This window comes from Lepidochelys olivacea (genome assembly GCF_965140295.1).
Source record: "Lepidochelys olivacea isolate rLepOli2 genome assembly, chromosome: 1".
Taxonomy (NCBI): Eukaryota; Metazoa; Chordata; order Testudines; family Cheloniidae; genus Lepidochelys; species Lepidochelys olivacea.
Window position 1 is genome coordinate 355,151,042 of NC_140411.1, and position 16,860 is coordinate 355,167,901.

The window sequence follows — 16,860 nt, forward strand, 5'->3', positions numbered from 1 at the left end:
TATCCAAATTTGTATCCCTTATAGTGGACTGCAAGATCTACCAGAGTTAAGGTTTAGAGTTTGACTAACTGCTCTAATATCCACAGTTACTTGGACTTCCTTGAAATCTGGTGCGCCTCAGGGGAGCACATGAGAGCACCTCTCTTCCCTACCACCCCCAAATGGGGCAGGTAATAGGGAAGGGGATAGGAATTGGGGAGAGACACTGGGGAGGGGACATGGGGATGAGTGGCAAGGAGGCAGAGGAAGAATAGAGACGGGGTGCCTGTCAGGCCCACTTTCTCCTCTGTTGTGTGTGCTTGCAGCAAGATCAGTGGTGCTGAAACAGTTTGTATAGTAGGGGTTCTGAGAGCCATTGAACCAAATTGTAAACTCTGGATATGATGGAAACCACTTCAAGCCAGGGGGTGTGGCAGCACCCCTAGTTCCAGCACCTATGACCAGGATCTTGGGGGAAGGGGGGGTTAGAGCAAATACTACAGGGAAAGTTTTGTTTGTTTCTAAACAATTTTCTATTGGAATTTTTAGCATCATGGTACATTTCTATTGTCCTTTGACTCTGCAATCCCGGCACCAAAAAAACAAAAAACAAAAAATCTAAAATTTGGATCAAATTGGAATTGTTGAATTCTTGAAGGCATCATTTACTTGCTATCTCAGTAACTTAAAAATATAATCACTCTATGTAGCAGAACTTATTTTAAGTTTCATGTTAGTAGAGAGAGACTACAGATGCTTCCCTGCTGACTACTGTCTGTTAAGGTGAATATAAATTACAATCTGGCTTACAAAAAGAATATCTGCTGATATCAGAGATGGGAGGAAAGACCATAAACACCAAAGTAACCACCACTCACTTTCATCTTCTCTTTACCTGGATACATGAATCTGTAGCTCCTCTATATGCATGGACATCTGCCTCATCTGATCCTTTAGAACAGTGCAGGTCTCCTCTCTAGCATGGATCTCCTCTTCCTTCTTTTGAATAGCCTCAGTGAACTTCTTCTCCCATTTTTTGGACTCATCTATCACTCGATCCCTATCATCCTGGAGGGAAGTCATGCTCCTGGTGAAGGCTGCAAGCTGGGCCAGGGTTTTGTTAAGGCTGCCTTGGAGCTGCTTGGCTTCTTGGTCCTTTCTGTACAAGGAATCTTGAATGTCTCTGACAGTCCCTTCCATATAATCTCTCTCTCTCTGCAAAGATGCCAGCTTTTCCTCCATGTTATTTATCTCCTTTGAGTGCTTGTCTTTTTCTTGTTCCAGTCTTCTCTCAAAATCTTCATCCTTTCTCTTCATTTGAATTTTAACATGCTCTTTGTTTGCCTGCAGCTCCTCTTTCACTTTGAGACTCTCTGCTAGAACCCTTGCTGTCTCGCTCTGAGTATCATCCAGTAATATTCTGCAGGAAGCCAGCTCTGCTTGTGCTTTCTTGGTGTCTTCACATGCTTTGGCTAAGTTCTCTTTGGTTGTTGTAAGTTCCTTTTGAGACTCACTTTGAACAAACTGCAGAGCTTTAACAGTTCTCTCTAGACTACTGATCTTCTCCTGGCTTTTAATACAGTCCTTCTGCAACTGCTTCACCTCCTGCTGTTTCTGTTTCAGCAGCTCCTGAAGCTCTTTTGCATGAGTTCTGCTGCCATCTCCCTTCCGAGCACATTTTAGTTTTTCTGCATATTCCTTCTGCGTGTCTGCCTCTGCCTCAGTTTTCTCTCTCACTAGCTGCCACTTCTCCTTCTCCAGCTCACTTACCATTCTTTGCAAGCTCTGGAGCTCAGATTTCAGTTGCTCATTTTTGGTTTGGAGGTCAGCCATGTCTTGTTGATAGTTTCCAATACTTCCATTAAGTTCTGCTAGCTGATTCATGAGCCTTTCCTCCAAGTCATCCTTCTCTGCCTCCAGCGTTTCCTTCAACTTTGTCATTCTGACAAGTTGCTCTTCAATTTGTCTGTTAGTTAGTTCCCTCTTGGCTACTGTTTCCTGAAGGGTGTTCAGTTCATGGACTTTTGCTGCCACTTGGCTCTCTAAGGCCTTTTTCTCCTCTCCTAAGGTTTCAGCACTCCTGCAGATGCTGCCTACTTGTTCTTCTGCAGCCATTCTATTCTCCTCCAGTTCTGTGATTCGCTCTGTGAGCTGAGCTATTTGCTGTAAGTAAGTATTAATTTCATCATGTGAGCTGCTATCTTCATTTAATTTCTCTTCTGCATCAGTTACAATGCCTGCTCTAAGAGGCTCTGGAGACTTTGCGCAGGGCCCTAAATCCACTTGATTGTCAGCCACTTCTAGAGGTAATGCTGCTGTGAGAATGGCTTGATTTGCTCCTTCCACTATAGTTTTTTGGACACCATGCTTCACTGATGCCTCTAGGTTTTCCTTCAGCTTGGATTCTGTGCACTGTAATTGGTGCTTTAAGACTTGAACTTCTTGACTAAGAGAACCCTTTTCAGCCATTAATGCTTCAAGTTGAATGGAAAGAGATTGGCAGTCCCTCCTAGAGCTCTCTAGTGCCTCTCTAAGACTAGTGCTTGTCAAGAGAGCCATATCTCCATCCCTGTTTAGGTCACTCTCTGTAGGGTGCAACTCTGCTCTCAGGCGTTCGTTCTCTTCCTCCAGTTCCAGGATCTTTTGTTGCTTGGATTTTGCAAACTTCCTCATTTTTTCTTTCATTCCCTCCATCTCCTGCTCAGCCTCCTGCAGCTGCTTATCTACTTCTCTTTTCTTAGCCTCAGCACCTTTCAACTTGCTGAAAATGTCTTGCTTTTCCTGCCTGATAGTTTCCAGAACACGATGAATTCGCTCAGCCTCATTACTTACATTCTCATAGGACTGCAAGAGGGTTTCATATTCTTTCTGCAGCTCCTTATATTTCTCTTGCCACTCAGAACTCTCAGCAGCCTGCGAACATTTCAAGGATTCAATCTCCTTCTCTAGCTTCTCCTTCTCTTGAGTGATCCCCTCTAGAGCCAGCTTCAGGCTTTCACAAGAGCTATCAAGGTTCTGATTTTCCATTAAAGCTTTGTCAACTTCTGCAATGAGTTTCTCTCTCTCTTCAGTGACACCTACTAATTTTTCTAATAAGGCATCTTTTTGCCTATCCCAATCACAAACCTGGCTCTCCATATCTGCCAACCTCAGAGAGAGATTTTCTATAGTCATTTTGGCAGTAGCCAGCTCCTCTTTTAGAGTCTTACTCTCTTTAAGCGCCTCTTTTCTAGAGATGAGTGCAGCCTGCAGCTTTCTCTGCATTTGGCTCTTATATTTGGCTTCTTCAGCCCCCTCATCTGGTCTCTGCTGGACTTCAAGAAGCTCAGCTTTCAGTCGCTTGCTTTGTTCCTCATGCATACTAGTTTGTTTTTCCAGTTGACTGTGCAGAGTCTTGATCAAGTCTTCTTTTTCCAGGAAATCTTTCTGTACACAAGTAAGAGCTTTGCTTTTCTCTCTTAGCTGCAAGTTTAAGAGTTCAATTTCTTCATCCTTTTTGCTCATGAGATTTTTTAGCTCCTCTACTTCTTGTTTAAGTGCCTTCAGATTGTCCTGTCTGGAAATCTCTGCTTTACTTTTTTCCAGTTCTGCCTGAAGACTTGCTGCATGGGCTTCCACCTGGTGACAGGTGCTCTTCAGATCCTCCAACTCTGAGAGCAATTGTGCTATGTGCTCTTGTAGCTGAATGACTGCTTCTGATTTGCAAGCAAGATCACTTTCCAACTGACTGACTTTGAATTCTAGTTCATCTTTCTTGGTCTGCAGATTCTTGAGCTCTGCCTTAAACTCTTCTACAGAAACATCTGTCTCCTGTAAGAGGTTATTTGTCTTAGTATTTTCTACTTCCAAGCATGAAGACTCAATCCAGCCTTGGCTCCAGCCAGAATGCTGTACGTTTCCTACAAGCTGTTGTGTTACATCAAGTACAGACTCAGCTGACCTTTGGAAATGGATGCCTGGCAGAGAACGGCTCTCTGTACACTCACTCTGTGCTTGGAGTTGCTTGAGCTGATCTTGGATGCTTTCCTTCTCCTTGCTTTGCTTACCAAACTCTTCTTGTAGGAGATTGTAATCATCCTTCTGCTGTTTCAGCTGTTCTCTGTGGTGTCGATCTTTTTCTTGGGCCTTCTTTATAGTGTCCTTACGGGAAGTCAGTGCTTCCTGAAGCTTCTTTTGAAGTTGCTCTTTTTCTTGTTCAAGCGCTGAGATTCTCTCTTTCAGGACAGACTTATGGTGTTCTTCAAACCCTGCAGCAGCTGGACTGTCCACCTCATCCTCTTTAGAAGCAGCTGGGTCAGAACCTTCCAAGTGCTTATTGGCTGTGATAAGTTTCTGGATGGCTGACTGGCTTTCCATAATTTCAGCCTTCTTTGAATCAATTAGGTTGGTCTTATCCTGCAAACTTTTCTTCATCTCCTCAATCAGAGCCTGCAACTGTGCTTCAGCTGCTTCTTTCTCCAAGAAGTCCTTCTGGATGCTCTGCAGCTCAGCTTCCCTTTCAGAAAGCAACTGCATGAGACACATCTCTCTGGCTTGGCTTTCAGGAGTCACGTCTCCCTCTGCATTTAGGCCACTTGCTGTAGTTTCTTCCACTTCAGCTTTCTGAGCTTCTGCCCCAAATGTCCCTCTCACTTGCACCAGCTCATTCTCTAGCTTGTTGACCTTCTTCAGAAGTTCCTTCCTGTTGATGAGAGCTGCCTGCAGCTTCCGCTTCACTTGCTCATTTTCTTTTTTGAGACGCTCCAGTTCACTTCCTAGCACCTCTCTCTCCTTACACACTGCTGCCATCATCTCACTCTGCTGCTCAGACCCCTTGCATTTCAGACACAAGCCTTCTACTTCTTCTGTTTGTCCCATGTGCTGGTCTCTTATCTCCTCAGTTTTCAGCAATAGGCTCATCTGCTCTTTAAGGCTCTTTAGCTCACTCCCCAGAGCAAATTTCTCTTCATTCAGCTGGACTATTTTCTCAGACATTGTGATGCTGATTTCCGTCACCTGCTGATCCCTCTCCAGTAAAGTTTGCTGGAGGTTCTCATTATCCCCAGTCTGTTCAGCAAGAACCTGTTCTAGCCTTGCTGTGTCAAGCTCCTTTGAGACAATGCCTTGGGTAAGCTCCTCTATCTTGACTGCGTTCTTCCTCAGATGTTCTTGCAGATCAAGCACTTCACACTCCGTCTTCTGGAGCTGGTTACTCAGACTTTTTGCTAGAGCATCCTGTTTCGAAAGCTGAAGCTGTGCCTCATCCAGGTCCTTTTGCAAAGCTTCAATTTTTATCTCTTTGGATTTATATTCATTTTTCAGGCTCTGGATTTGTTCTTTCAGTAGACTGTGCTGTACAGTTCTGCTTTCATAGTCAGATAGCCTCTGCTTTTCTGAATCCATTAGATTTCCCTCAAGCTTCTTCACTTGCTCCTTTAGCTCTATTATGGTACAAAGCTCCTTCATCTGAGACAGGAGCTGATCTCTCTCTTCAGTCAGAACATGCAATGCACTGTTAGAGTTCTCTGCATTTTTCCTGCATTCCTCAGCCAGCTGGGTTAGCCTATTTATTTCTGCCACTTTCTCGTCTGAGTCTCTCTTATACAATTCCTCGGATTTCTGCAGACTTGTTTGCAGCTCCATAATTTTTATCTGCAACTGTGTCAGCTCCTGAGGCTGAGAAAGATCAAGCTCTGTAGTAGCTGCAGAGAGCGCTCCTCTAAGCCCTTGCACTGCCTCCATTTCCCCTCCACTGTGGGTGATGTGCTCCAGGGGTACTCCTGGGAAGCTGTTTGTCTCTTCCTGAAGCACAGAGGTTTTCTGCACTTCCTCCACTGTCAGTGAGCAGCTGCTCAATTCACTCTGGATAGATGAGGTCTTTTGTCCTTCTCCCTCAAGGAATCTTGGCTGGAGTCTTCCTCCCATTAGGTTTATTTCTTCCTCTGCCAAGTTCATTGCAGGTGTTTGGTTTCCTGGGTCCAGGAGCTGTCCCTTCAGAAATATTATCTCCTCTTGAGCTTCCCTCAATTCCAGCAACAAGACTGACAGCTCTTTATGTTTCTCTGCAGAAAGATACTCCAGAATGCCAGCTGGGCCACTTTCTTCAGCAGACTGCCCACAGCTGCTTCTTGGGGTTTCATCTGTACTGGGCTAGAACAAGAAAAGAAGAGCTAGTCTCAAATAAACCACAATTCTCTTGAACCCCATGAGAGGGTTGACTTACTCTGACCCTGCATCTGGATGCCTCTGCCTCATTTTCCCACTTTATGGTACCAGCAAAGTGTACACACTTTACATGTTGCAGCAAAGGTTCCCGTTTCTTGGACTGTTTACTGGAACATAAAAGTATGCAAGGACCTTTATGGCAGTCCTCTTCAGGTCCTTTTATATCCTTCCCAATTACCCATGTCGGAGCTTCAGGGATTGGCTCTCAGCTCCCTGCCAGTTTTCAGGTGCCCATAGTTTCTCTAGATCCCTGCAGAGAGAGACTCTGAAGTGTCCTTCTCTTCCTGTGCCTCTCCCAGGTCTCCCAGTAGGCCTCTTCAACCAGTACCTTCCTGGGCTCCTGTCCCAGATCCCTCTGGGTAGGGAGCTCTCCTGGTATCACTTCAAACAGAGTTTTGGGGGAGATCTACACCAGGTCTTTCCTGGCCTCTGGTTTAACCCTACGACATGAGAGGAACCTACTTTTTATTTCCTGCCTTGATTATTTGACCAGTTACACGACCCTTCCTAATGGTCTTTTAGTGTGATTACAAGCAGCTGCTGCCATCCCAAGGGCAAAAGGGTTCATTCTTTCCCTGCCAGTGCAGAGAGAAGGTCAGCACACCCAGGCTCACCTCTTCAGTGCAGGCATCAAGGAATTGCCACACTGGGATTGGGTGTGGAAAGAAGGGTAAGCTCAGCACGACAGAAATTTCAGACCAGAAATGTAACCAGACTCCTGTGGGAGGTCTTGTTCACACACAGCGTCAAATCCTTAACCATTTTAGGACCCTCTGTCACTTGTTGCTGGGCTGTAAGCCAGACAGGCTCAATGGGGACCAAACCCCTGTTTTATAGGGCTCTAAACAAGATGCTTGTTCCCTATTTTGTGTCTGATGCCAGGATCAGAGGGCTAGATAGGACATCTGGACCAAGGTATTTGCTCTTATTCAAGTAGCATTCCTTGTGGTCTCGCTCTCTTCTGGAGATGGGGGGCAATGAATCCTCCTCAGAGCAAAGGGTGGAAGTCCCCGTCCCTGTCCCGTCCCCTCACATTTATGCTTTAACTCCCCATAACATTAATGTTCTGGTGTTGCAAGGGCTTTGCCGCTGTCAAGCTGGAGGAAGGGACTGATTAACAAGGAATGATTAAAGAGAGCTAAATACAGTAACTCCTCACTTAACGTTGTAGTTATGTTCCTGAAAAATGCGACTAAGTAAAACTAAGTTAAGCGAATCCAATTTCCCCATAAGAATTAATGTAAAATGGGGGGGTTAAGTTCCAGGGGAAAAAAATTTTGCCAGACAAAAGGCATTATACACATTTAAACAAGCAATTTAATACAGGTATAAGTTTTAAACGGAGGAGGTGCCCCTGGCTTACCCTACATAGGCACAGCCCACTGGCACTGGAGATGAGGCAGGCAAGGAGGCTGAAGGTGCTGTAGGCTTGGAGAAGCACGTTGCGCAGCAGTAGCAGCTTCCCCTACTCTGCAAGCACCAGGGGCGGGGGCAGTTCAACCCTCAGCCTGCCCACTCCCCGCCTTCCCCCAAGCCCCCATCCTTGACCTGCCTCTTCTCCCCCGCATCTCCTCCCCCCTTACTTCACATGCTGTGTCCTCGCTCCTCCCCCTTCACTCCCCTCCCTTCTAAACACCACAAGCCAGCTGATTGCTGTGGGCAGGAGGCAGGGGAGGAAGGGGGAAGGTGCTGATCCGCGGGGTCTGCTGGCAGATAGGAGGCGCTGTGAGGGGTGGGGTGCGTAGGGAGGCTGCCAGCTGTGGAGAAAGCAGGCAGCCAAACAACGTAAGAGTGGAGCATTGCACAACTTTAAACGAACATGTTCCCTAATTGATCAGCAACGTAACAACGAAACAACGTTAACCGGGAAGACTAAGTGAGGCGTTACTGTACATAGAGCCTTGCTCAGCACCATAATAGCACCATCAGGTTCTGCGATTATGGAAGCTCTAGAATTTGAGCCTTTTCAAACTAGATTGGACATTATCTAGACTATAGACTTGTCTAACTTTGTGACAGAACCTATATTGCCAAGGTCATACCTGGGTTAGAACCATGGTATCTTCAGATGGCTGAGGAGATTGTGGTTCATTATTCACTAGTGTTGCTGAATGACCTAGTGACAAAATACATGCATGTCACCAGCAGAAAATCCAGATCCACAGTAAGCCAGTGAGCAGATGGAAAGAGATCCAGACACATGGGGCTGGAGCTTCCTCAAGTCCTCAGGAAGTGAGGGGAGAAGAGACAGACCGTGGTGCCCTAGGGCAGGCTCCCCTCACCCTCCAGACATAGCAGCCTATCCCTTTGACTGGGGCACCACATTGTGCAGGACCTTCCTTAACTCATGAGGATGGAGTGAATTGGAGAAAGGGGGAAGAGAAGGGGAACCAGGGCAGGCTCCCCCACCAGGATCCAGCAAGTCCATTCCCCTCTCTGCAACAACAGCCTTCTCTTGCTGCCAGCTAACATAGTTAGTCCTGAAGTTCAAGCAGTAACACATAGCAGAATTAGTTTTTACCTCTTGCTTTAAAAAAAAAAAAAACAAAAAAAAAAAACACCCTAGGAAATTAAAAACAAAAAATTATGTTAAAAGAACACTTGCGGTGGCAAGTCAAGCTCTCAAATGTTAGGAAATGCCAGATTTATGGTTTCCCATGCAATTTCATTCTGCCCCCCTTTGCATATGCATTATGATACAGTCTTTACTTACATGATCACATGCTATTTTTTCCAAACGATGCCTGCCTCATTCAGTGCAGGACACGCAAGTGGACAGATTTAAGAAAAACTAAATCTGTTATTTCCTAAATTTCAAGAGCTTGACTTTGCAACCTAAACAACATTTTTAACATTGTTTTATTTGTATGTAAGAATCTTACTAGACAAGATGGACAAAAGAGGGAAAACAGAGGCACAAAGAGGGGAAGTGACTTGCCCACAGTCACGCAGCAGGCTAGTGACAGAGCAAGGAACAGAATGAAGATCTCCTGACTCCCAGCCCAGTGTCTTATCACTGGACAACACTGCCTCGCACCTTTCCTGTATACTACCTCAGACTCTGACCCTACCAACCCTTCTCTCTCCTTCTTATCTCAGATGCCACCTCACAACCCAATATAAAAATCTTCCTCCCCACTGTGCCACCTCAGATTTACTCCCTGTCTCCCCATGTATAGTATCAGATCCTTCCTCTTTCTGCACAGCTTCAGAACCTGACCTCAGAGTCCCTCTCCCTGAATCACTTCAGACCCTTCCATGAAGCCTCATAGACTCTCCCCAGCTGTGCAGTCTCCCTAACTTCTCCAATTCTGTGAGGTTACCATCAGGTGAGCAGTATCCAGAGCAGGATGGTCCTTCTTGAGTCAGCAAGTCCAATAACTTGGAATCAGTTCCAGTGCTGTCAGTCTATTGGAAAACAAAGATTGGTTGGTTCAGAGCTGTAATCACCACCGTTGAACTCAGCTGTTTTAGCTGCCTGGCACACTGTCTGACCACTCTGAATCCTGCTACTTTAAGACCTATATCTGCTGCCTAATGGAGATGCAAAAAAATTTTTAAGGTACTAGATAAAAGCCTGAATGCAGATCTCAGTGATCTATCAAGTTAACCTTTAGGGCACCAAGAAATATCAACATCCTAAGCACCTCCCCCACCACACCCTATATGTGACCCGCACATTCCTTCTTCTCCTCTCCAAAAAGGAGCAACTCCACTTTCCTATCCTTCCATCATCTTCCTTCAACACACCAGATGAGGGCCTTTCCCAGGAGGCAGAGCATCCTGTCACGTTAACAGGCCAACTCGGATCAAAGGCATAGATTAATTCACTTGCGGGTGAATATCAAAGAAATGTTAAGTGTCCTGGTATACATCGAGCAATTCACTTGTGTGTGCATATCAAAGAACATAAGAACAGTCATACTGGGGCACACCAAAGGTCCATCTAGTTCAGTATCCTGTTTTCCAGCAGTGGCCAATGCCAGGTGCCCCAGAGCAAATGAACAGAACAGGTAATATCAAGTGATCCATCCCCTGTTGCCCATTCCCAGCTTCTGGCAAACAGAAGAAATGTTACTGTTATTGTCTTCACTTACCTATAACCTGTTGTTTACTATCGTATTACATTATGTATACCCAGTAATTAAATAACCCTAGATTGAAGTGTGTGTTAGTGTTAAGTTTACACATCCAGTACATTTACATCTTATTGAAAAATAAGAAAAGATTGTTTCGGGCTATCACATTGTGTTTACATTACGTTTACCCATCGCACAAGACTGGAGTCTTGGAAATGTAAAAGTTTGCTAACTGCAGAGCATGGGTTGTTGTGTTTGACAATGGAAGTTCACAGACTCTGTTTGCATTTAATCAACAAAAGAAGAGTCCATGTTGTGATAAAAACACTTGCCAGATCACTTTCCATAGAAAGCGGCTATAAGAATGGATCCAAGGATTGATCCTGTATCTCTGAACTGTTTTGGATTCTAACAGGGTGGCCTACTGAACAAGTAGACAGAGATCCCCAAAATTATCTTGGGCAACCCCGAGGAACTTTTGGAAAACTAGCAGATCACTACACCTCCATCATCAATTTGGACTTACCAACTGACTCACCTGTTAATGTATTTTACCTGCTTTAACCTCTCACTAACTCTAATTTCTTTTCTTACTAATAAAACTTTAGTTCGTTTACTAGAGAAATCAGCTTCCAGCATTGTTTTTGGTGTGAAATCAAGACTATTCATTGACCTGGGGTAAGTGACTGACTCTTTGGGGTTGGGAATAACCTAATGTGATGTGAAATTTGGTATAAGAGACCATTACCACGAAGTCCAATTTGTCTGGGTGGCAAGGCAGGCTGGAGAGCCTAAGGGGACTGTTTGTGGCCCCATGGTAAGACTAATACAGCGATCCAGCAGTGCACATTTGTTACTGGCTTGGTGAAATCTAATTATAGGATATACCACCAGTTTGGGGTGTCTGCCCTGCTTTCTGACAATCTGACTGAATTGGCACTCTCAGTTGTGAAGCACTTCAGACAGCATGACAACTGGTGTAGTCAAACAGGATTCACATGCCACAGGCCAACTGGCTTAACAATTAGAACCCAACGCTATTTAAAGTCTAAATTTGATATTGAGAGTTTTAAGAGTTAAAGATTAGCCACAATGGGTGAACCACAATCACATGAGCATCTTGACCTGAAAGACCTTAAACAATTATGTAAAGAAAGGGGTTTATCCTTTGGAAAGAAAACCTCAAATAAGGAACTAGGAGCTTTGCTCATGGACTTTGACCAGAAGGCTGGGACTCAGCCTCCCCATGCCTCAGATGCTGCTACAGCAGAAATGGTCTGAATGCAATGACAAAGCATGGGAGCACGAAATAAAGACTGAGAGCCACTTCAGACAGCATGACAAACCCACACTCTCCAGAAACTCTGTCACTGGCAATTCTTGCTGCTTTATGCCACTTATCTTCTGCTGCTTTTTAGTCTGAGGTGATAGAACTTGAGAAGTGCAGAAGGTGGAGCATATTGTGGAAAGAAAGAGTAGAATGTGCTGCCCACAGAGGGGAAAGAGACTCTTCTTCCTCCACAGAGCCTCCTACTAAAACCCAGGAAATTAGCTGATCTCTTGGTGACATCCAGACAGGGATCTAGTTTTGTAAGACTCAGTGCACTAGTCCTTTGATCTCTTAAAAGAAAAAAAAAAAAAAAGAAAGAAAGTTCACATGTGGATTGATACAGACTTAAAAAGAATTCTGTGATCTTAAGTCTCAGATCTTAATTCTGAGTACACACTGGCCAACATCACAAACCACCACAGACATTTGGCCATACTGGTAATTTGTGCAGAAGCAAACCAAGACCAGAATAGCAAGGATCTGTGGCTCAGAACTGAGGCACATCAGCAAACCTAGGGTAGGAAAAGTGCCCCCTCAACAAAAATAATAAAAATCAGGGGGCATAAGGAAACAGCACACTTCGTATTCAAACAAACCTAGCAAAGCAGAAATGAGGCTGAAGTTAAATTTAAGCCCAGCAATACCAGTCAATTAAGTATTACTGCTTCTTATCAGAGCAGGGAGGGAGAGAAATATGAGCTGTGTATTATTTTATAGCAGCAGTAGCCCTAAGCAAATCTCTCAACAATCACTCTCAAAAGCAACGCAGACGCACCAAAAAGCTTTGGGAACAAAACTGATGTCTGTTACCATCATGTATAGACCATACAGTAGCAGTACAGGCCACAGGGGAGTCATTCAGCATCACAGACTGCTCCATTAGGCACGATCTCCAACCCAAAGTGCAAGACTGCTTTTGCCCTTTATGAGTGGCAACGTCACCAATATTTATGCAAACCGGAAAGATGGCTGTCCAATTCAGATTAGATCTGGGCATGAGTCCAGTCCTCCCCGCGTTGGATTCATATTCATACAAATCTCAGTCTAAAATAAAGACTTGATAAAAGATGCTAAAATGGCAATGGCCCTCCCCACTCCCAGCACTGGGCCCCATCTAATCTGTAGCTTCTTGTGCAGGGTGACTATTAGTAGTAAAAAGAACCAAATAAAGCGGCTTTGGTACATCCTGAAATGGGACAAACTCCCCCTTGCTTTTAAATCAATGACTAATAAAGAGTTAGGCAAAATGTGAACAGTCATCTAAAACACACAACCAGAGGAATAACCTGATAGCCTAGAGGCTGTGAACCCCATGCCACAAGCCACTCACTCTTCCAAGCCAACAGGAGACATGTGTGCTGGGTGGGCGGTGATATTACACCATCACAACTTCACCCCTGCTAACTGGTTGGAATGGAGGATGGCGCTTTGGAAAGAGCCCCAACCTTGCTTTCAGCTAAATTCTTAATACAGGTATTTGGGGGCAGAGACCCCCCTATCAGCTAGTCTATCCAGCATGGAGTGAGGCAACAGGTGGTCCCCTACTATTCTTGCCCTCATCTACAGGTTGTTTGTAAGATCATTGTACCATGAGCTGTTCACCATCGAATGGACTGTGCAAAGGTTCCATCTCCCTGCTCTAAGGGACAGGGACAAAAATATTCTACTAATCCCCTACTCCTACTTGACAAAGGATCACTGTTTTCTCTTCTATGAGAGATCCCTTATAAAGCAATGGGAGTGCATGGGGCTGAAATGTTAACCTGTAACACAAAGTTAAACCTTTAGAGTGGTGCTCCCTAGGACCTATATCAACTGGATACAGAACACTACAGAACGGAAATGTGGCTGAACAGGGAGCAGTTGTGTGGACTGGGAAGGTTTGACAATGGATGAAGGGGGCTCAGAAATCCCACATAACTAGTAAACAGGGATGGGGTTTGCTTTCCAGCCAACTACAAGCTGTATTTAGAGGCCATTTCCACATTAATCCACCTAATAATAACCTAGCAAAGAGGATTGTTAGAAGACTCAACAGCTTATGGGAAGCAGTTTAAGGTCATGTCCTCAACCTATTTTAGGTTTAGTTCAGTCTGGCTGCTTGGTCATTACCTGGTTTGAATCTTCCATGCTCATCACAGCTTCATGCTGAGCCTCCAGGAGGGTATGTTGAGAGCACAGGGTCTCTGAAATGTTCACAAACAAGTGGCATTAACCTTCAGAGAAAACTCTCTTTTTCCTGAGTGAGGGAAGCACTCTCATACTTTCCAGAGAGCAGGGTCCAGGGCTGTCCACAACATGCAAGTGGAGGAGGAGATACGGAGTCACCCCAGGACGGAGCATTAGTTCAAGCACTCTTCAGAGAAAGGTTAGGATTGCCCTGGCAGAATCATGTCACCAGGACAGAGCACTACTTTGGGCACCTTTCAGAATAAAGCTATGATTGGCCTGGAGAGGGAAAGTAAAGGGCAATCAGTAGAGCTGGCAGGCTTAAAAATGTTTGCTGTGAGGAAAAAAACCCACAATCATTGTAACAGAACTCTTCACATTTCATTTTGATAAAGTGAAATGAAAAACTATTAGAAGGGTTATTCTAATAAATTATTTAATTTAATAAACTGGAATAGGGTTCAAAATGCAAGGGCCTTAATTTAAAAGTGAAGATGTTGGAAGAAAGTAAACTCAATTTGGCTCAGTAACTTTCTGTAAACTGGCACCTAGATACTATGGTGATGGACACATTACAAAAACCTAGACAGAAACAGACCGGGTTAAAAGTGCTGATCTACTGTATTTGTAGGTAATGATTTTAATGAATATAGAATTTACTTTCTTGATTCATTATTGCAGGCAAGGAATTTCCATCTGGATCTAGTAGTGTTTGTGACAAGTTATTGTCCAGATTTTATCATGACTGATTTTTAAATATGTATCCTCTAATAAAAGGAATACTTGTGGCACCTTAGAGACTAACAAAATTTATTTGAGCATAAGCTTTCGTGAGCTACAGCTCACTTCATCGGATGCATTCAGTGGAAAATACAGTGGGGAGATTTAGATACACAGAGAACATGAAACAAGGGGTGTTACTATACACACTGTAACGAGAGTGATTAGGTAAGGTGAGCTATTACCTTTATCTCTAATATATTCTCCTAGAGCTATGCCTGCATAAAAGAGCTAGACATGTAACCTGGTCATTTTCATGCTGGTGTCTTGCCAGTAGGAGTTTTTCGTTTTATTAAGAGTCAATTCTATTAGAGATGTTGCCTCAGCCTTTTTGCAGTATAAAAGGACAGTTAAGATGCAATTTATGCAAGGTTCTCTCCCCCCCCCCCCCACCCCCAGCAACACTAACTTCGGCACATTGCAAAAACGGAGCCTTTTTTCTTGGTTAAACACAATTTCTATTATGATACATAAATTTTTTTTTACCTTTTTTATATATATATATATAACACACATACAGAACCAGACGTAGGACCAGGTTAACACTGTTGTGGGAACCTTAATTTCTGCACTTCCTGGCTCCAAATGTACAACCTTAATATTGAATTAATGTAGTGAGATAGCAGTTGTTCATTTGTCTTTTTGTCTGTTATATTTACAGTTGACATCAGAGGTTAAGTAACACCTAACATGGATTTTGAGAAAGCCCTGATGAACTACTCCCTCTGAGATTTGTGACATCTCTATATCACACTAGCTGGACTGTAGCTGGTCTGCTTTTCAGGCTGATGATTCATTTTCACTGGATTCATCTCAGACTGAACTCTGCCAGGGACAGACAGCCATACCCTTTTTGCCACTTAGTGGATCAAGAAAATGTTACATATTTTGTAATCTGTATACAGAGTGAAGATGAACAGACATTTCATAATCTTTGGCATCTATACCTCATGGTTCTCATCAGTGCTGGCCTTACTATGATGCAAACTGAGGTGGCTGCCTCAGGTGCCAGACCGGGGGTGCGGGGGGTGGGTGTCACTAGGACCCAGAGTGTAGAAAATTGTCTCTGCTGCTGGTGCATATGTATTCTCTCTGCTCTAGATACACAGAGAGGGTGGAGTGCTGTGCTGGAGGAAGGAAGGCACAAGAGCCATAACAGGCAGGTAGGAGAAAAGGTGAGAGGGAATAACAGAAAGCAGCAGGAGCTACAGGGAGAGAGAGGAGGAGCAGCCTCTTATGTACCTCTCTAGCACCCACAGGAGCCTGGACGGATTAACACCAGCTGCTCAGGGAGCTTCCTGTTTCCTGCTGCTTCCTTGAACCCACTTGAGGAGAACAGGCAGTCAACTGAAGTAGTAGGAGCCAGTTAGGCCCTTAAGACGCTGCTATCTTCCTCACTCAGGCTCTGCTACCAGCCTGTTTATTTGTCCCCTTCAGTTGAGTGTTGAAAGTCACTATAGCTGGCAGAACAGCAGTCATGAGTGAAAAGAAAACGCCCCTCTGGGGCAGCATTCAGAAAAGGAAAGAAAGCAAAGGAAGCTTTTCTATCTAAGCAGGAAGGAGCTCTCCTGAGACACATAGACACAAATGTTCACAGAGAGCCTTCCGGCCCCAGAGAGGATGAGAGTGGTGAGGAGATGCCTGATCTTCCAGTTAGTCAGAGTGCAGGTGACCTGGCAGCTACTTCAGCATCCATATCTCCATCTCAAATGGATGTAACCATGCACATTCCTGAAGAAAAGTGTAGATCAGAGAAGAGTGTGGTGGAGGTGCAAGAAACAGCTGCTGCTGAGTTTAGTTCCTTAAATCTAGATGATCCAGGACTGTGGATCCACTTGAGCAGTGGCCTAAGGGACTTCTTTGTATGGCATGGGCCACAGCAAGTGAAAAACTTCACATTCCCCAAAGACAATGAAAATAGAAGTTTCCATCCAACACGTTACTGGCGTGAAATCCCCAATGGTGACAAAGTGGAGAGGCCATGGAGTATGTACTCAAAAACCCAGAATGCTGCATACTGTTTTTGTTGCAAACCTCTTCCAGTCTAATGTTCCAGCCACACTGGGTTCTACAGGAACAAAGGACTCGAAAAATCTGGCATGCCATGAGAAGGCAGCAAATCACCAGACAGAATTCCATAGGTGGAAAGAGCTTGAAGTGAGACTAAGATTAAAGGTCGCCATAGATCAGCATCAAGAGAAGATTGCATCAGAGTCTCTTTACTGGCAAAATGTTCTGAAAAGGCTCACTGCCACTGTGAGAATGCTTGCTACCCAAAACCTAGCACTGCGTGGCACTTCAGATCAGCTGTATGTGCCA

The 16,860-nt window shown here is 44.5% G+C and overlaps 1 protein-coding gene across 3 annotated transcripts in view; it reads right to left on the reverse strand.

Moving 5' to 3' along the window:
- The window catches only part of GOLGB1 (golgin B1), a 114,878-nt gene that overhangs the window by 62,836 nt on the left and 35,182 nt on the right, over window positions 1–16,860 (reverse strand). For all 3 annotated transcript variants that reach the window (XM_084634095.1, XM_084634094.1, XM_084634093.1), the window contains exons 11-14: window positions 13,705–13,778; window positions 9,507–9,591; window positions 8,226–8,299; window positions 875–6,108 (exon numbers count right to left, since the gene is read on the reverse strand). In XM_084634095.1, the coding sequence (XP_084490221.1) occupies window positions 875–6,108; window positions 8,226–8,299; window positions 9,507–9,591; window positions 13,705–13,778 (5,467 nt within the window). The remainder of the gene's footprint in view (window positions 1–874; window positions 6,109–8,225; window positions 8,300–9,506; window positions 9,592–13,704; window positions 13,779–16,860) is intronic.